We start from the raw sequence: 21,089 nt of genomic DNA on the forward strand, positions 1-21,089 counted from the left end.
ATATATATATATATATATATATATATATATATATATATATATATATAGAGAGAGAGAGAGAGAGAGAGTCTTATAAGAAGTCCTGCTAAAAAAATTTAAAGAGAAACATGGTACAACCAATAGCCAGAAAATTATTGGAAGCATAGAAGGCCTTCAATTTCCAGCTTTGACTATTTGTTGGATCAGAACATAAAATTAGTCCTATCATGTTTTAAAGATACAATGCATCATTATTGGATGGTTTTATTCTCCCAGTATCTGGGCATAAGTGCTGAATGCAGCAGAACTCAGATGTACATATGACACTGTCAAACCTCACAACTTGATTCATACCCCATTCAACAACTTGACAGTGAGAGTTGCCCAGTTTTCAGTACAAGAATTCTACCACATGTAAATAACTAGCAAATAACACTAGCATATGTGTCTGTTTACTCTAGTGCCTGGAGAGAGTCAAAGCTAATACTCATACTCTTTATTGTCTTGACTAGTAGTTCTCCAAATGATGAATGAACATTAATGACCTAAAGAAATACAATATTAATATCTGAAAGATGTTAGGATGTTTTATATGAATATTAAGTTGACAAATTCTATTATATTAGTGTTTGACTTGATGTAAATTACACATAAAACAGTGCTAGATTCATTAAGTCAAAGCTTAGCAAAATGAAAACAGCTTATATTGAGTTCAAATATTTCCAGTAGATATGTGTGTACATATGTGTGCGTGTGGGTGAGTGCATGTTTTCTGAGAAACTTTCATTTTAGCTCTTCCAGTAGATAATTCTTTAAGAAGTACAGTTTAATAAATGGGATTTCATGAAACTGAAAAGCTTCTTTAAAGCAAAGTACACTGTCATCAGAACAAAACAACTACCTACATATTGGAAAAGGATCTTCACCAACTCTGTATCTGACAGAGGGCTGATATTCAGAATATATAAAGTACTAAAGAAGATTAAAAAATAACAAATTAAGTAATTCAATTAAAAATGGGGTATGGAGCTAAACAGAGAATTCTCTGTAGAGGAATATAGAATGGCAGAGAAACACTTAAAGAAATGTTCAATATCCTAAGTCATCAGGAAGATGCAAATAAAACAGCCCTGAGATTTCACCTTACACCCATCAGAATGGCTAAGATTAGAAACTCAAGTGACAATACATACTGGAGATGATGTGGAGAAAGAGAACCCTCCTCCATTTCTGGTGGCAATGTAAACTTGCACTACCACTTTAAAAATCAATCTGGTGCTTTTTCAGCGCTTCCTCAAGATCCAGCTATCCCACTGTTAAGCATATATCCAAAATATGCTGAAGAACACAAGGGCATTTGTTCAACTTTGTTCGTAGCAGCTTTATTCAGCTTCATAGCCAGAACCTGGAAACAACCCAGATGTCCCTCAAAGGAGGAATGGATACAGAAATTGTCGTACATTTATACAATGGAATCCTACTCAGCAATTAAAAACAAGGAAATCATGAAATTTGCAGGAAAATGCTGGGACCTAGAAAAGATAATCCTGAGTGAGGTATCTCAGAAGCAGAAAGACACATACAGTATATACTCATTTATATGTGGATATTAGACCTATAACATAGGATAAACATACTAAAATCTGTCCACCTAAAGAAGCTAAGCAAGAGGGAGGTCTCTGGGTAAGATGATCAATCTTCATTCAGAAAGATAAATGGGATGTACATTGGAAGAAGGAGAAAACAAGAAACAGGACAGGAGCCTACCACAGAGGACCTTTGAAAGACTCTACCCAGCAGTGTATCAAAACAGATGCTGAGACTCTCAAACCAAACTTTGGGTAGAGTGCAGAGAATACTATGAAAGAAGGGTGAGATAGTAGGACATAGAGAGAACAGGAGCTCCAAAAGGAGAACAACAGAACCAAAATATCTGGGCAAAGGAGTCCTTTCTGAGACTGATACTCCAACCAAGGACCATTGATGGAGATAACCTTGAACCCCTGCTCAGATGTAGCCCATGGCAGCTCAATATCCAAGTGGGTTTCCTAGTAAGGGCAACAGGAATTGTCTCTGAAATGAACTCTATGGGGGGGGCTCTTTATCACCCACCCCATGAGTGGGGGAGCAGCTTTGCTAGGCCATAGAAGAGGACAATGCAGCCAGTCCTGATAAAACCTGATATGCTAGGTTCAGATGGAATGGGAGGAGGACCTCCCCTGTCAATAGACTTAGAAAGGGGAATGGGAGGAGATAAGGGAGGGAAGGTGAGATTGGGAGGGACTGAGGGAGAGGGTTACAGCTGGGATACAATGTGAATAAACTGCAATTAAAATTAAAAATGAAAATTTAATTTAAAATAAAAAGCAGAAAGAATTAAAAAAAAAAAGTACAGTTTAAAGTTCCAGCTGTTGTGAATGCTTGTCATTGGAAGAAGTATCTGTTCTCAGATGTATGAGGAATAAAATGCTACTTGGTTATTTATTATGAAGTAAAACTACCCATACTCATCCTGTCTGTTTTCCCTACCGAAAGATATCAAGTAAGTACTTCTTGAATAGTTTTTCCACTAAGTAACAGAGTGAACGTTTCCATATGCCTTTTGGAAATCCTCTTAATAACAAAAGATTAACATTTATTAAGCATTCCACATATTGCTTTTCGTTAAATCCATTGTTATGTCCTGTATAAATATGAGAATAGAAAGTTTATTGGTAGTAACATAAGTGGTGGTTCACCGCTTTTTTAAAGGATAATCTAATATACAACTTTAGTATGAATTTAATTATCTGCAGATTAAAAATATTACATAATTATTTATCTCAACTAACTTTTGCCCCTTACAGTGAATTTAAAATTAAACTTTATTATAACATAATAACTGTTTGAGAAAAAGGGCTCCTAAATGACTGAAGATACCAACAACTGTTATTGAAATATTACTTCTGAGGAACAATTTACTGAGCACTGTGGTTTACCATAATTGTTGACATATCCCCCTGAGTGCTGTGTTCCTCATATTTTTCATAGTATCAATCATTTAAAACAATTTGGGAAATAGCATCTGGGTGTACATTTCTGCTATTTTATTTACATCGTTTGCCTACATCATTTCAATTCAGAACCTTTCCAATTTGGTACAGTAAATATACTCTGTAATATCTATTATAGCATGCTCAAAAGGTAATTTATTGTGAAATAGAAAAAATAGGTCAACAATAATGTCACTTGATGATCATCCCTCCCCAGCTTTAATAAAACATCTCACCAGTATGCATTCCAGTACAGTGGTTGATATTTTATTAGGACTACCTGGCTATAGCAGTAGTGTAATTACTGAGCTGTCAGAGTGATAAGTGGGATTAATGGCAGCCTGATGCACTTTAGTCTGCAGAGCGCTTAGAGAATTGCAAGATGGTATTATTATCAGAGTCTGCCCATTCTGGCATATTCATGGCACCAAAAGGAAAAAAAAAAAAGAAAGAAAGAAAGAATGCTACAATTCAGGTTTGCATTGCCCTGCCCCATTAACATCTGACATTTCCAACAGCTGTTATTTGTGAACTAGCTCAACAATAAAGGGAAAATTATTTGGTAAAGAGGCTTAATAACCACAATGAAAATCCTTATGTTGTCAGTGCTGTTAAGTGAATCTGTTTACGTTGAATTTAAGATTTCCCTGGAAGGACAAGAAGACATGCTGCATCTTAATTTAGTTCACTCATATCTGCTGGGATATAAGATTATTTTTAGTTGCCTTAGTCAAGTTGGGTTCTTGAAAGAGGAAATGCACAAAACTTAGTTAGAGCTAACTAGACTCTGTATGATGTTGTTTCTCTATCTAGTACTCTTTATTCTTTCTTTCTTCCTTCTTTCCTTCGTTTCTTTCTTTCTTGTGTGTACGTGTGTGTGTTTTTGTTGGTGTACATTTAGCATGTATGTGCATATATATCTTAATTAGTTAGGCAATGGAATTTTTTAAACTGTTAATGTAATATATTAGGTGAGGGAATATGGCAAAACTTTGTTTTCTTAGTGTTTTGACTGTATTGCATTGGTACATGATAGAAAGCCTTTTACAATATTATTAATGATCACCGTATCTATACACAGAGCAGTTACTCACATAGTATAGTCTTGCTTCAACGTCAGGGACTACATTGGGGGAGTCTTATTCTCCTTTTGCATCATTTTGTGATGTATGTGGCAGAATGTACTTTAAAGAACTATTGTTGTTCTCAGAGATATTTAGGAAAAAAACTCAAAGTGCTAAGTATGAGTAAATCCAACAAAATGACAGATGTGAATCTAACAATGGCATTCAGAGCAATGACAGGGGAGAGGTTTAATGACTACATTTCACAGACACAATTGATTATGAAAAGCCTTCAGTACTCATCGTGAAAAATTTAATTTACAGAGAAGGCTAAGGGCATAAGCCATAGAAAAGAGACCAGATTTTAAAACAAGATATTAATTAGGTTCTGAGAAATTGCTTTAGACAATGGAGAGGATGGCCGTACAAAGAAATGACAAGGAGACCTCTATTGTTTCTTTGAAGGAAATGAACTAAGGTCTTTACACTTGAAAGTGGATAAAAAATGAAGGATTTGGTTTCCATGTCAGTGAATAATGTAAGATTCGTTTTTAGACAAATTCTTAGAGAATTCTGGTCTTCTAACACGTGACAATAGTACATTCTCCAGCTGAGTGTATTAGTGTATTTTTCACCTTTTTTTTTTTTTCTTTAGATCAGAGGTAGACCTCCTAACTTTACCCACACTGGCATAGTCTGTCCTCTTTACACCTTGGCATGTGCCATTTCTACCCTGGAGTCATTCTTTTGTTTTCCTATGTTGCCAGTCCCACCATTATTTGCTTTCTTGACATACACCTGTTTTTTAGGTCTTCATTAAATATTATTGGAATCAGCAAATCTTTCCTGACTCCAGGAATACTAACCCTATTATATGCCTGCTTATTATGCTGTATTTTGTTAAATGTTACATTTATCATTTTGAAATCTACAGTGTACTTTATTTCTGCACTTTCTTTTAGGTTTATCATAGGAACTACTATGTTTTTGTTCTCCATGTCTGGCATTCACTTCTGTTACTGTAATAAAATAACCGAGACTGAGTAATATGCAAAATAAAGACATTTATTTCCTTCACCAATTTGAAGGTTAAAAGCCCAAATCACATGATAAAGGTTGTCACATGAGCCTTATAAAGGATGACACATGAGTGTGAAAGATCTATTAATGCAGGGTCAACAAGCTCAATCTATCATACAGGGGCTCAATAAATTTTTATTAAATGAGTGAGTAAATGAACACACATACATACTCAGACCATGTATAAATGAAGAATGCTACAGTATTTGCATCTATCTCTGTTCCACAATAAACACTGTGGCATGATAAGTCTCACAATCTGGTTATTGTTAAAAATTAAAAAGAGATGAAGAAGCAGGGGGAGAACTGGTTTCTCTGCGAGAGGTTTATTAGGGGGTATGGAGGAAGTGGGTAGCAGGGCATGGTGGTTAAAGAGAGGGAAAGGAGGGATGGGGCACCCCAGAGAAAGAGAAGAGTGTGAGAGTAAGAGTAAGAGTAAGAGAGAGACCACGTGTCGGATCGGCCCTTTTAAGGGACACAATAAACCACGCCTTCCAGGTGTGTTCACCTGGCTGGCTGGCCACACCTGGTGACATCATCATGGGTTGTTAGGTAACCCAGAAGTAGGTTGTGTTCCAAAATACTAACATTCCTACCTTTTTCTATAATTAAAAAATGGGGAGCTTGGGCTGCCTTTTATAAGGTAAGTTAAAATATATAAATTTAGGCTCATTGGAAGCAGCTCTTGATTGTCATGCAAGAGGTTGAGAGAGAGAAGAATTATAGAAACAAAATGGTCAGATTGCAAGGTCAAGAGTAAGGGAAGCCTCTGCCCTGGAAAATTTAGGGTAGAGGGTTGTCAATAGAGAGAGTTGCCAGCCATGCAAGGCAGCAGGTAGGGACTGGGGAACACTGGGAGAACCTGGAGCTTCTTGTCCTGGTCATGAAGCACACCATTTCAGCCTTTTGTTAACAACAAGTGAATAATGGGCATAGATTCTCTTCTGGCTACTTCCTGCTGACACTGGGGGTGCTGTAGGGAGGTCAAAAGGCTGAAATGTTGGCCAAGTCCAGGAAGAATAGGCTGCTTTGATGCTTTCCAGGGTCTGCAAGAACATCCATGGCTGGGAGGGAAGGTGCAGGTCCAGCTTGTTGGAAGTCTGTGAGGTTAGAGTTGAACATCTGCAGCTTTTTGGAAGTCTGTGAGGTCAGAGTTGAACACCTGTAGTTGTTCTGGCGCTGTTGTGGCTATAGGAAACATCTGTGTCTGGCAGGACACTGAAACACATATATAGGCAAAAGATAAAAGTTGAGTAGGGAGAAAATCCTGTATGTATACATTGAAAGGTTTGGATCGATGAGGCTTGTACATGGGAACCTCTGTCTACCTGGGGGCAACTTTATTTACCCAATCACTGGCAATATTTAAATAAGGCTTTGTTTTCGACCTGTCATTAAGGTGAGGTTTGGTTACAGAAGTGTGTAAACCTAGAGGCCCTGGTGCCAGCTGGCACTAGGTGTAGAAACCTGAAATTCTCCAGAGGAGATCCTATCTGGAGCGCAGGCGTCTGGGTGTCTCCCATTGGGGCAGAGAAGTCACCAACTTTCCAGAGGGGTCCCAGTGGAAAGCTGTGACTCTGAGTGAGGGTCCATCAGCTTCCCAAATGGTACTTAAGAATGCATCTTAGGCCACAGAGGAGGACTTTGCAACCAGTCCTGAAGATACCTGATAAAAAAGGATCAGATGAAAGGGGAGGAGGTCCTCCCCAATCAGTGGACTTGGAAAGGAGCACGGTGGAGATGAGGGAGGGAGGTGGGATTAGGAGGGAATGAGGGAGCAGGATACAGCTGGGATACAGAGTTAATAAAATGTAACTGATAAGAAAAAAAAAAAAAAGAATGCATCTGGTTAGTTCCCAAAGAAGATTCTGAGTTAAAATTGGGAAGTGAAGGAAATGGAAGTTGAGTAGACAGTAGATCCCCATGGTACAGTACTCCATGCTAGGGTAAGAAGTTTGCATCTCTAAGCCCCTCAATGATCTGTAATCGCATGAAGCCTGCCACTAGCAAGAGAGATCAAAGCTTTATTCCTTTTTCTTAAGTGGAAGGCAGCTTGGGGGAAAATAAAAAGCCTTGTTTTCACAGGAAGTGAATTGGGCTACTCTTTGAAACAATTGCTACAGACTAATTTGTTCTATGGATGGACTCTGAGCTGAAAGACACCAAAGAAATGGAGGGGGGAGGAGGGAAGAAGGGAAGTATAGAACAGCAGGAAATTCATAAAAAAGAAGGGAAAAAAAAGACAGTATAACTATTAAGATATTAGATCTCCTATTAATTTGCATAATGATTGAGGTCTATTAGACATACATGCCATGCCATAATATATTGTATATTCTAAATAGAGTACTGGTAGATCAAACAGTGAAAGATTTCATAAAGGAGCGAATGATATGTCAAAAGTATGCAAGTCTTAAAACCTAGGAATAGCTCTGAGAGAACAAGTTGTTAAATATTAGAACACCCCCTATTCCACATAGGTCAAGAGGCATAAAAACTTAGAAAACAGAGACTAAATATTTACTTTAAAATACGTATTACTCTAAAAAGTATGCTTAAAAGTTTAAATTTTATTTGTATTTATTAAATGTTAATTCTAAACTGGTATAAGATATATAGAGAGAAGATTACGTCATTTTCTTTGTAATTTTCTTAACACAGTCATTCTATTCCCTAGATGCTTGAAATGTGCAGATGCCCCCTGCCAGAAGAGTTGTCCCACAAATCTTGACATTAAGTCATTCATCACAAGTATCGCCAACAAGGTGAGCTTAGAGTTTGTTGACATGACAGGAGCACTGTACTCATGAAATCACAGGAGATGTGATGCAAAGGGTTAAAAAAAGAAAAAAAAAAGGTATGAGTTTGGCAGTGGGATGGGGTAGTTCTGATAGTAGCTAAGAAGTTGGGAAGAATAGACAGTGGAAATGATAAAATACGTTGTATACATATATGAAATTCTCAAAGAATTAATAAAAATTCTACAAATGTTTTGAGGAAATCAACAGTTAATGCTTACATTGACGGGGCATTACATTAGTCTTCATGGTCATTTTAAATAAGATTTGAAGTGCTGAAATTTTAGACTGACTGGTTGATATTAATCCAGTGAGAAATACCTTAGCCTTTTCTTTTATAAAGGAAATACAGCACCAGTCTTCCAGTATTGCTGCAAAGTGAATAATACTTCATATGGATATGTTTAATGTAGCAGTCATTACTTCAGTGCTTTGTTGATATAAAATTACTATTCCTCTTTGTTTAATGTGACAAAAGTCTTATAGCAGTGATTCCATTTGTTATTATTGCTAGTAATTAACAAGTACCTACTCTTTGCCTATTGTAAGCACTGAAACTTACAATGTCCTTGCTATGATCGTGCCATCGTCATCATCAACATCTTAATAATATATAAAGAGAGTTAGAGATACCTCTTTAAAAATCTAATTATAGTAAGTTTTAACTAATGCTGTATTCCATGTAACCCAAGAGAATTGTGCATGCAACATGTGAACATGCACATGGCTTCCATGGGGAAATGTCATTTAGCCTAAGTAAATACACATGGGATTCCATGAAGAACTGAAGTGGAAACATACAGGTAAGTTGAGATTGGGTCATAAAAATCCATGAATAACAAACTCTACATGTGGGTCTTAATCCCCTAGGGACTGGGAAATCTGCTTTACATTTTGTTGTTGTTGTCTTTGTTTGTTTGTTGTTTGTTTGTTTGTTTGTTTGAGACAGTTTCTCTGTGTAGTCTTGGCTTCCTGGAACTCACTCTGTAGACCAGGCTGGCCTGGACCTCAGAGATCTGCCTGCTTCTGCCTTCCAAATGCTGCAATTAAAGGTGTACACCACTACCGCCTGTCTGCTTTGCAGAAAAATGCAAATAGATACATATTTATCACCTTGCATAAAACTAAAGTTGAAGTTGTTCAAAGACCTCGACATAAAACCAGACACACTAAATCTGTTAGAAGAAAAAGTGGGGAACACCCTTGAACTCATTGGTGCAGAAGTCAACTTCCTGAACAGAACACCAATAGCACAGGCGCTAAGAACAAAAATCAATAAATGGGACCTTATGAAATTGAAATACTTCTGTAAAGCAAAGGACACTGTCATCAGAATAAAACAACAGCTGACAGACTATGAAAGGATCTTCACCAACCCAATATCTGACAGAGGGCTAATGTCCAGTATATATAAAGAACATAAGAAGTTAAAAAGCAACAAATCAAGTAATTCAATTAAAAAAATGTGGTACAGGGCTAAACAGAGAATTCTCAATAGAGGAATCTCAAAGGACAGAGAAACACTTAAAGAAATGTTCAATATCCATAGTCATCAGGAAAATGCAAATTAAAATGACCCTGAGATTTCACCTTACACCAATCAGAAAGGCAAAAATCAAAAACTCAAGTGACAACACATACTGGAGAAGCTGTGGAGAAAGGGGAACCCTCCTCCATTGCTGGTAGGAATGTAAACTTGTACAACCACTTTGGAAATCAATCTGGCACTTTCTCAGACAATTAGGAATAGTGCTACCTTAAGATCCAGCTATACCACTCCTAGGTATATATCCAAAAGATGCTTAAGTATACAACAAGGACATTTGCTCAGCCATGTTCATAGCAGCTTTATTAATAACAGCCAGGATCTGGAAACAACCCAGATGTCCCTCAATTGAGGAATGAATACAGAAATTGTGTTTCATTTACACAATAGAATACTACTCAGCAATTAAAGACAAGGAAATCATGAAATTTGCAGGAAAGAAGTGGGAACTAGAAAAGATCATCCTTAATGAGGTACCCAGAAGAAGAAAGACACATATTATCTTTCTTGGGTAGTAGACATATAATATAGGATAAACATCCTAAAATCTGTACACCTAAAGAAGCTAAGCCAGAAGGAGGACCCTGGCTAAGATGATCAATCCTCATTCAGCCAGGCAAATGGGATGGACATCAGAAGAGGGAGAAAATAGGGGATAGGACAGGAGCTTACCACAGAGGGCCTCTGAAAGACTCTGCCCAGCAGAGTATGAAAGCAGATGCGAGACTCATAGCCAAACTTTGGGCAGAGTGCAGGAAATCTTATCAATGAAGGGGAAGATAGAAAGACCTGGAGGGGATAAGAACTCCCCAAGGAGAGCAACAGAACCAAAAATTCTGGGATCTTTTCTGAGACTGATACTCCAACCAAGGATCATTCATGATTCATGGAAATAACCTAGAACCCCTGCACAAATGCAGCCCATGGCAGCTCAGTCTCCAAGTGGGTACCCTAGTAAGGGGAACAGGGGCTGTCTTTGTCATGAACTCATTGGCCGGCTCTTTAATCAACTTCCCCTCAGGGGAAAGGGGCCTTACCAGGCCACAGAAGACAATGCAGGTCATGCTGATGAGACCTGATATGGTAGAGTCAGAAGGAAAGGGAGAAGTACCTCCCCTATCAGTGGACTGGAGGAGGGGCAAAGAAGGAGAAGAGGGAGGGAGGGCAGGATAGGAAGGGAATGAGGTAGGGAGCTACAGGTAGGATACAAAGTGAATATATTGTGGTTAATAAAGAAAAGAAAGGAAAAAAAAGAATTCTATTAAAGGGTCATATTTTAAATATCACAGCATCCAAAGTATTCATCATTGTAAAAACTTTGTCCTCGTTAAATAATACCGTGTGTAACATAGTTCAAAACATCTTCGTTTGAAAAAAGGATCTTACCAAAATAAACAAAGTTTGAAGCCTAAAATATTTCTGCTAAGACATATACCTAAATTGACAGTACTGATATCAGAAATGAGGAGGTTTGTTGATGGCCATGAAGTCTGAAATTTTTTGCTAGTTAAAATTGTCACTGACCAGTCAGTCCCACATGAGTAGTTGTCTAACTGATCCTAAGGGATATATACTCTACTCACTTAAGATCCACACAAATTCACAGAAAAAATGACAGAAACAAATGATGGCATTCCTTGAAGAGTTTCTATCATGTTTGAGAGAGATATGAATCATCTGTTTTTGTTGTTGTTGAACTCCTTCCATCTGGTTCCGTGGTTATGGGTGGTACAGACTGTTTTTTTGTAAAGGACCACGTTTAATATCCCAGGACCGACATTCTAGCTCAGAAGCATCTACAATTCCAGACAGGTCATCTTCACACTTTTCTGAACTCCAAAGGCATTAGTCGCGTAAGACGTGCAGATACAAACATCCAGGAAAAGCACTCATGACATAGGATACAAGTAAATATTAAAAACCAACAAAAATAACTCTTTCCATTCTTTAAATTTATTGTATTCTGATTTTTATTTAAACACACTAATGAGTGTTTAATTACATACTAATTAAAATTCATACTAATTAAAAATTTATAAATATTTAACTGAAAACTTCATTCTTTATCAGGCTGTGAATAAACTTCCATATGTGGTGTTTTCCTGATGAATCACTTGTAACAATAATGAAAGGTCAAAGATATATTTTTAGATATATACTGGCTGTGAACAATGTAGGCTGTTTTCCTTGCTCTACCAGTGGACCTCAACCAGGAGGAGTGAGATGGTAATTGAATCACCTGATTCAATGAGCCTTGTGCCTCCTTGGGAAAGAGATACTGTGGGTGTGACATTGTGTAAGGGTTTCTGAGATTCACTGGATTTTAGACCAAGACTTCCATTCTTTATTTTCTTACAAACTGGATTACAACTCTCGTTTTGAAAGCTATGCTCAGTTCTATTGTACCTCCGCAGTCAGCTTTTCTCTGTTTCACTGGTGAAGGCTGTTGTTTGCAGCTGTCTCTCTCAATTGGAAATATTAGTTTCTGAGTCATCAAACTGTGAACCCTGGGCTACATTTCAGGATAGTGTTCCTTTAGAGGAACAGTACTCTATGAAGCCAATCTATAAATGTCTGCTAAAGTATTCATATCATGGTCCTGTTTTTTTGGATAGAAGTGATATGTTCTCTTTGAAATTATTGTACTAAATGATAAATGTGGATTTACCCCTTCTCCCTTGCAAATTTTTGTGGATTTCTGTAGCTATTAATTACAAACAAATTAAAGATGCACATGAAGTAAAGGCTTCCCAGAATGATTCAGTGTAAAGCAAACATCACTTCTTTGTGGCTGAGAGACAGCTAAATGTGTTAAGCACTTGCTGTATAAACATGGTGACCTGAGTTTGGGCCCGAGATCACACAGAAGTCTGGGTAAAATCAGGTCCATCTGAACCTACAGTGTTCATACAGTGAGATGGGAGACAAGAGGAGAACCCCTGTTAGATTATGGAAAGCTAGCTTGGCATACTCAGTGGTAGATTTATAGCAAACAAGATAAAAGTTTGACACTCATACAAAGATTGCCCTTTGACCTATATTAGGCATGCTGTGGAATAGACACACCCTACTCACATGCCTAAGCACACGTCCACACCCACACATACCTCCCCCCAAACACACACAAATTAAGAAAACCAAAGCTCTTCTTTCTAATTGAAAGAGATCTTACCATACAAGAGTTGCCAAGGCAACTGGTATAGAACTCAGAGGCACACAGAAAAATTTACAAGGAAAATTTACTTGCATTACTATTGAGAGCAATACTTGCATTTTTTTAAAAATAGTTCTCTTGGTATCTATGTGCATATGTCTGCCATGTTTATCATGAACAACCACAGAGCTCAGTGGTGGGAGGGAACCAACTTCTGCATTTGTGTTTCATTTTCAACTGCAAAGTGGTTCATGCTCTCACAAACAAAATATTGATTATCTTTTTGGAATAACTAATGCAAACTAAAGCTGTGGTTACATTACTTCCTTAATCAAAAATTGCCAGCTGCTCCTCAGTGCCTATAAAGTAATGTCTGAATACATGGTAAGTGAGGAAGCTGGTTGGGATTTCTCCCATTATGATATTAAACTAATTATGTATACCCCAAACCCTCAGAAACTCATAGTTTATCACTCAGTAATTTATAAATAGATACATATTTTAGGTAGTTATTAGAAAAAGGTAGGGACAAGATTTGTGTATTTTCCGTTAATATAGGATATGGAACTTAATAGAACTTTTGTTATAGGTAGCTCTGTTTGTTTCTGTGACATCGAAAGAAACATAAATAACCTGTCAAGGAAGAACATATCTATATCTATCTATCTATCTATCTATCTATCTATCTATCTATCTATCTATCTATCTATCTACAAAATTATCTCTGTTGGCCCTCAAGTTCACTGCCATCGTCTACAATTCTGAGAACGCCCATGTGGTTTTCACTCAGTATCTCTAAACTCCTGTGCCAGTTGCAAAAGTAGGTGACATACCATATAGTGGCCATCTATATCTCACAATGCCTGTCATCAAGGCTTTAACTCGGGTGGCTCTTTTTGCATAGAATCAGGTAAATTAATTCATACCAACTGTTTTCCTCTTCAAAGGACATTATTTTGTGTGTGGTCATTGCATTTTTTAACAGTTTATGTGAGTACTATAAATGCTGTCTTGAGGCTACACTGAGTTAACCTAAATCACATTTTGTCCATTTGCTTTTATATTTTTATTTTGGACTTTTCATGTTGAATATGTTTGTGTCTATTGGCATACTTTGAAACTATTTAGAAGGTCTGTGTTTTTACAGTTTTTGCTTCTGCATCTGTTTTTATTGTTCATTAATGTAAAAAGAAATACATTGTCCACTGAATTCAAGGTGGCAATTTTCTTTTTTAATTCATAAATAAACGTTATTTCAAGATCCTTTATGATACTATTGTGTTTGGAAGGGGAATTGAAGTCACATTACTGCTCTTTTGAAGATGGTGTCCTGGGGGAGGGCTATATTTTAAAGTGAACTTTAAACAATGACATTAAATAACTTTATTATGAATTATTTTTAAGCAATTTCTCTTAACTTTTATTATAAGTAAATATCATTCAATATGAGATAATTTCTCGTTTCTTTTTTCTCTCTCTTTTTATTTAATTATTATTCTTTATTACAGTTTATTCACTTTGTTTTTTTTTATTTTATTTTTACATTTTTCTTTATTAATTAAACTTTATTCCCTTTGTATCCCCCCTGTGGTTCCCTCCCTCCTCCCATCCCAATCCTTCCCTTCCTCCACCCTCTGCATCCATGCCCCTCCCCAAGTCCACTGATAGGGGAGGTCTTCTTTTCCTTCCTTCTGATCCTAGTCAATTAGGTCTCATCAGGAGTGGCTGCATGATCTTCTTCTGTGGCCTGGTAATGCTGCTTCCCCCTCAGGGGGAGGTAATTAAAGAACAGGCCAATCAGTTCATGTCAGAGACAGTCCCTGTTCCTATTACAATGGAACCCACATGGATACTGAACTGCCATGGGCTACATCTGTGCAGGGGTCTTAGGTTATCTCCATGCATAGTCCTTGGTTGTAGTATCAGTCTCAGGAAAGACCCCTGTGCTCAGACTTTTTGGTTCTGTTGCTCTCCTTGTGGAGTTCCTGTCTTCTCCAGATCTTACAGTTTCCCACTTCTTTCATAAGACTCCCTGCACTCTGCCCAAAGGTTGCCCATAAGTCTCAGTATCTGCATTGATAGTCTGCAGGGCAGAGCTTTTCAGAGGTCCTCTGTGTCAGGCTCCTGACTTGTTCCCTCTTTTCTCCTTCTTCTGATGTCCAGCCTCTTTGCCTTTCTGGATAGGAATTGAGCATTTTAGCAAGAGTCCTCCCTCTTGATAAGAACCCTATATCTGACAGAGGGCTAATATCCAGTATCTTTAAAGAACTAAAGAAGTTAAACAGCAAAAAATCAAATAATCTAATTAAAAAATGGGGTACAGAGCTAAAGAGAGAATTCTCTGCAGAGGAATATCGAATGGCAGAGAAACACTTAAAGAAATGCTCAACCTCATTATCCATCAGGGAAATGCAAATCAAAACGACCCTAAGATTTCACCTTACACCCATCAGAATGTCTAAGATCAAAAAACTCAAGAGACAACACATGCTGGAGAGGTTGTGGAGAAAGGAGAACCCTCCTCCACTGCTGGTGGGAATGTAAACTTGTACAACCACTCTGGAAATCAATCTGGCGCTTTCTCAGACAACTAGAAATAGCGCTTCCTCAAGATACAGCTATACCACTCCTAGGCATATATCCAAAAGATTCTCAAGTACACAATAAGGACATTTGCTCAACCATGTTTGTAGCAGCCTTATTTGTAATACCCAGAAGCTAGAAACAGCCCAGATGCCCCTCAACTGAAGAATGGATGCACAAATTGTGGTATATCTACACAATGGAATATTACTCAGCAATAAAAAACAACGAAATCATGAAATTTGCAGGTAAATGGTGGGATCTGGAAAAGATCATCCTGAGTGAGCTGTTCCAGAAACAGAAAGGTGCACACGGTATATACTCACTCATATAGACATATAATATAGGATAAACCTACTAAAATCTGTACATTGTTGTTTCTTTTTTTACCTCAAAAATAGTACATATTAAATTTTCTTAGTTTCGAAAGAAAATTTGGCTTTCATACATTCATTCCTTCTGATTATTTTTTAGAGGGGGAAAATTACAATTTTATTTTTCTTCATTTGTTTTTTAATTATACCGTCAAATTCTTCACCAAGTTACTTTTTAAAATAAATAGTCCATTGAGTTTTGAGCTACAATTGTATCCATTGTGTCTGAGATTTCTCTTAAATTTACCTATAATCTACCAATGTTTATTTGGCTTCTCAAGCTATACTATACCAACTATAGGTAAAATATTTACTTTCCTACTCTATAATTCCACTCTCCAGAGTTGCTAAGAGTCTGTTTCTACCATCTGTTCTGTCTGTTCATTTCCTTGAATGCCTAATGATATATTTGTTTTGGAAGGGAAGTAGCATTAGTTCTCTTGAAGTACTTCAAAACACTTTCTAAATATTCCTTTATTATTATTATTATTCATTAAAATTTATTCACTTTGTATCTGCCTGTAGCCACCTCCATCACCTCCTCCTGTTCCCAACCTTCCTCCCTCTTTCCCCCTTATGTCCCTCCTTTAGTCCACTGATATGGGAGGAAGGTCCTCCTGCCCTACTATCTGACCCTAGGCTATCAGGTCTCAAAAGGACCATCTGGGTCCTCTTTCTCTGTGGCTGAGTAAGGCCACTTCATCAGAGGGAGTTGATTAAAGAGCAGACAACCAAGTTCATCCTTGTGACAGTCTCTGTTCCCTTTATTAGGGAACCCCCATGGAGACTGAACTGCCCATGGTCTACATTAGAGCAGAAGGTCTAGGTTCTCTTCATGCATGGTCCTTAATTGATTCATCAGTCTCTGTAGGACCCCATGAGCCCAGATTTTTCTTTGCCTCTTTTGGACTCCTTGTGGAATTCCTGTCCTCTCTGGGTCTTTTTATCTCTGCTTTCTTCCATAAGATTCCCTGCATTCTCCCGAAAATTGGGCTGTGTGTCTCAGCAACTGCTTTGATACCTTTCAGAGGCCCTCTGTGGAAGGCTCCTGTCCTGTTTCCTGTCTTCTCCTACTTCCAATGTCTATCCCATTTGCCACTCTGAATGAGAATTAAGCATCTTCCCTAGGGCCCTCCCTGACGTTTAGCTGCTCTAGGAGTATAGATCTTACTATTTCTATCCTATATTATATGGCTAATATCCACCTATAAGTGAGTATATACCATGTGTGTCTTTCTGCTTCAGGGTTACCTCACTCAGTATGATCTTTTCTAGTTCCTACCATTAGCTGTAGCCCCCTCCCTCATTCCCTTCAAATCCCATCCTACCTCCCTCATTTCCTCCCATGCTCCTCTTCAAGTCCACTGATAGGGGAGGTCCTCTAGGTTATCATGTCTCAACAAGACTGGCTGCATTGTCCTCCTGTGTGGCCTGACAAGGCTGCTCCCCCCATCAGGGGGTTTGTCAAAGAGCCAGCCACTGAGTTCATGTCAGAGAAAGTCCCTGTTCCCCTTAGCAGGGAACCCACTTGAATACTGATTTGCCATGGGCTACATCTGTGTAGGGGTTCTAGGTTATCTCCATGAATGGTTCTTGATTGGAGTATCAGTCTCAGAGAAGACTCCTGTGCCCAGATTTTTGGTTTTGTTGCTCTTCTGCCCAAAGTTTGGTTATGAGATTTCCTTGTTTTTAATTGTTGAATAGTATTGTGTAAATTTCTGTAACCATTCCTCAACTGAGGAACATCTAGATTGTTTCCATATGTTGGCTATTATGAATAAAGCTGCTATGAATATAGTTAGCAAATGTCCGTGTTGTGTGGTTGAGAATTTTGGGCTATGTGTCCAGGAGTGGTATAGCTGCATCTTGACGTAGCACTATTCCTAATTTTCTGAGAAAAGGCCAGATTGATTTCCAAAGTGGCTGTACAAGTTTACAATCCCACCAACAATGGTGGAGAATTTCCCTTTGTACATAACCTCTCTAGCATGTCACTTGAGTTGTCAAATGAGTGTTTGATCTTAGCCATTCTGATGGGTGTAAGGTGGAATCTCAGGATCATTTTGATTTGCATTTCCTGGATGAGTAAGTATGTTGAACATTTTTTAAGTGTTTCTCTGTTGTTCAATATTCCTCTGTTGAGAAATCTCTGTTTGCTCTGAATCCCGGTTTTTTTGTTTGTTTGTTTGTTTGTTTGTTTGTTTGTTTTTAAGTTGAATTACTTAGATTATTGGTATTTAACTTCTTGAGTTTTTTATAAACCCTAGATATAGGGTAGGGTTGGTGAAGATCTTTTCCTAGACTATAGGCTGTCATTTTGTTCTAATGACAGTGTCCTTTGCTTTACAGAAGCTTTTCAGTTTCATGAGGTCCCATTTATTGATTGTTGATCTTAGAGCCTGTGCTGTTGGTGCTCTGTGCCAACAGTTTGAGGCTCATGAGTTTGAGGCTCTTCCCCACTTTTTCTTCTGACAGATTCAGTGTGTCAGGTTTTATGTTGAGGTCTTTGATCCACTTAGTTTTGGTATAGAAAAGTACAATTATACTGAGTAAGAAATGAGTGCATACACTCTTGGATCAATAAAAACACGAATCACTCATAAGTAGTACTTTAGTAAATTTAAATCTGAAACTGGACATCTCTAGAAATACATAACAGGGGACCAGAGATATGGCCCAGGGTTTAAGATCCCTACCTCTTTCTGCAGATGACCTGGGATTGATTCCTAAGAACTGCATGGTCGTGTCTGTCTGTGATTCCAGTTTCAGGGGATTTCTTGCACTCCTCTGGTCTCCATGGGCACCAGGCACACACATAGTGAAGACATAAGTGAAGATAAAATACTACCAATGCACATAAACAAAAATAAAATTAATATTTTAAAATTTCAGACTAAATGTATATATTAAATATATGTAAGGATAATTTAAAAATTAAAAGCTAGACATTTAACTGAAAGTAAATATCAACATACAAATGTTAAATATCTGCCATTAAAATGTAAACTAAATGATAACAAAATGAAAATCATTTTGCTGTTTATTTCAGACAAAGAATTAACATCTAATGAAAAAGTTTCTCAAACTTATGAGAGATGGGAAGCTGTGGTAGGAATGGACAAATGTTATCAAGTGTAAAATGCTAATATAAGTGATTTATAACTATAGTAAATTGTAGAAGTTCCCTATTTTTCAAAGCATTTAAGCCAAAATGTGAGCCAGCAGTGTTTTCTCATTAGTTACCTAGAGTCTTTACTTTATAGCAGGGAGGAGACAAGAACGCTCATGGAATGCCCATACATAGAAAAACCACAAATTTATATGTACACATAACGTGTATATTTGCATATGTGTGAATATGTTTGTGTTGACCAACAGAGGTTTATTAAATGTAATTCTTAAAAAAATAAAAGCTAACACAGGTGAGCATACATTTTATCACCTTGTCATTATAGTGCTCATGTAGCAAAAACTGAAGAGGGCTTTACTGTTGGGTAAACATATTAGGTAATATTTATATTATTCAATGGCATTATGCTACTTGAAACATGAATTATTATAGATATATATTAGAAAAGTATTCTTATAAAATGAAAATGAGCATGTAGTTTAAGAATATGAAGCATTGAGCAATTTTGGAGAAAAACATTCCAGTTAACACAGCTTTTCACAGCATAGGAAAAGTGAAGTTTTAAGATTTGCCTTGTAATTATCTAAGTTATTTGACTCCTTGCAATGAACATGTATATTTCATAACATATGATAAATTAAAAGTACATAACAAAGTCACCTACTGGGTTCACTAGTAAGCGGAGCAGGGGCTGTCTCTGACATGAACTCAGTGGCTGGCTATTTGATCACCTCCCCCTAAGGGAGGAGCAGCCTTGCCAGGTCACAGATGAAGACAATGCATCCAGTCATGATGAGACCTGATAGACTAGGGCCAGAGGGAAGGGGAGGAGGACCTCCCCCATCAGTGGACTGGAGGAGGGGCATAGGGAGAGCAGAGGGAGGAAAGGTGGGATTGGGAGAAGATGAGAGATTTGAGCACAGCCTGGATACAAAGTGAATACATTGTAATAAATAATAATAATTAACATAAATGCAAAACAGAGAAAAGCATTTAAAAAAATCTCAACATCAAAAAAATAACAAAGTAAAATTAAGAGGAGACTTCAAAGTAATACATGATGGCTCTAACTTACTTTTAAATTTTCAGTGCGCATAGTGTCCAGTCTTTCTCCAAATGTCTTCCACATATTGTCTTTTGCCTCCCTCTACTTACATGTCTCTATCAGCGCATACTTAAGTCTGTGTTTCTTTAGACATATTCAACTTCTCATTTTTTTCTTGTTTGTCTATCTGTCAGTCTATCTATGTCGATTTATTTCTCTGTCATTCTACCACAGGAAAAACAGTTATTTTATTACAATGCTACATAAAATATATATTGTGGTTAACTATAACCAACCCCCTGATAGTACATTCATTTTCAGCCTGTTCTATGTTTTCTTTACATAGGCAACTGCCTTTGTAAACCAAAATAGAATTTTCCAAAATAGTTATTTTCTCATTCTAATAAATAACTGATTTAAAATTATTAATACAAGTATATGCATATCTTAGCTACATATAATAATAACTATAATAAAATAATAACTGAATATTTCAGGGTGGATTCATTAATTTCATGTATAACTCCCCCCATATACAATGAATCTGATATTCTAGAATAATAAATTTACTAGTTTTCAAGACAAAGGACTGGGATATAATTTTCCAAATCATTCATCATATTATGTTGTGTTCAGAAGATCAAAGGAATACTGCTTATTGATTCATTGGTGCTTATCTAAAATCTATCCTGTTTCTTCTTATGATTTATTGCTTGGGGATTATAAAAGATAACATTTTACTCCCGATCAGGGATAATATAATTTGCGCTTTTCTTCAGAATTTGTTCATTAGCTAAGTGCTTAAATCTTCAAATACTCTGGTACCTAAGGAAAATGCTGGCCAAACATAAATAATGAGGTACAAGCCACATGACTCTGCAAATAGCTCAGTTTACATAAAATAATGATTTTCATTGTAGTTCATTGCATAGCCTAAGCCAGTCTTTTAACATGGTGTTTTTAGAAATCATGTGCGTATTTGTATGTTTGTGTGTTGGTAAATGCACATGTGTGTAGTAGCTACAGATGTGGGAAGAGAGCACTGGATTTCGTTGTGAATTGTATTCAGGTCCTGTACATGGGCAGTATGTGTTCTTAAAGCCTATCTTGCATGATGACATCACCTGTGTGTCCACAGACAAAAGTAAACATATTTTTTTTGTTTTGTTTTGTTTTGTTTTTTAAATGAGAGAGCTGGAATCAGTGGGGGAAGGTATCTCTGAGACAAGCTAGAAATCTAGGACAATGGAAACTCCCAGGAGTCTATGGGGGTGATCCTAACTAAGACTTGTGGTGACAGGGGA

General features: G+C 37.3%; 1 protein-coding gene across 1 annotated transcript in view; it reads left to right on the top strand.

Moving 5' to 3' along the window:
* Positions 1 to 21,089, top strand: part of Dpyd (dihydropyrimidine dehydrogenase) — an 844,213-nt gene that overhangs the window by 131,715 nt on the left and 691,409 nt on the right. The window contains 1 exon segment of the mRNA XM_055628041.1: positions 7,833 to 7,920. Coding sequence (XP_055484016.1) covers positions 7,833 to 7,920 — 88 coding nt within the window.

Source organism: Psammomys obesus, unplaced genomic scaffold (assembly GCF_907164565.1).
Source record: "Psammomys obesus unplaced genomic scaffold, mPsaObe1.curated_primary_1811, whole genome shotgun sequence".
Lineage (NCBI taxonomy): Eukaryota > Metazoa > Chordata > Mammalia > Rodentia > Muridae > Psammomys > Psammomys obesus.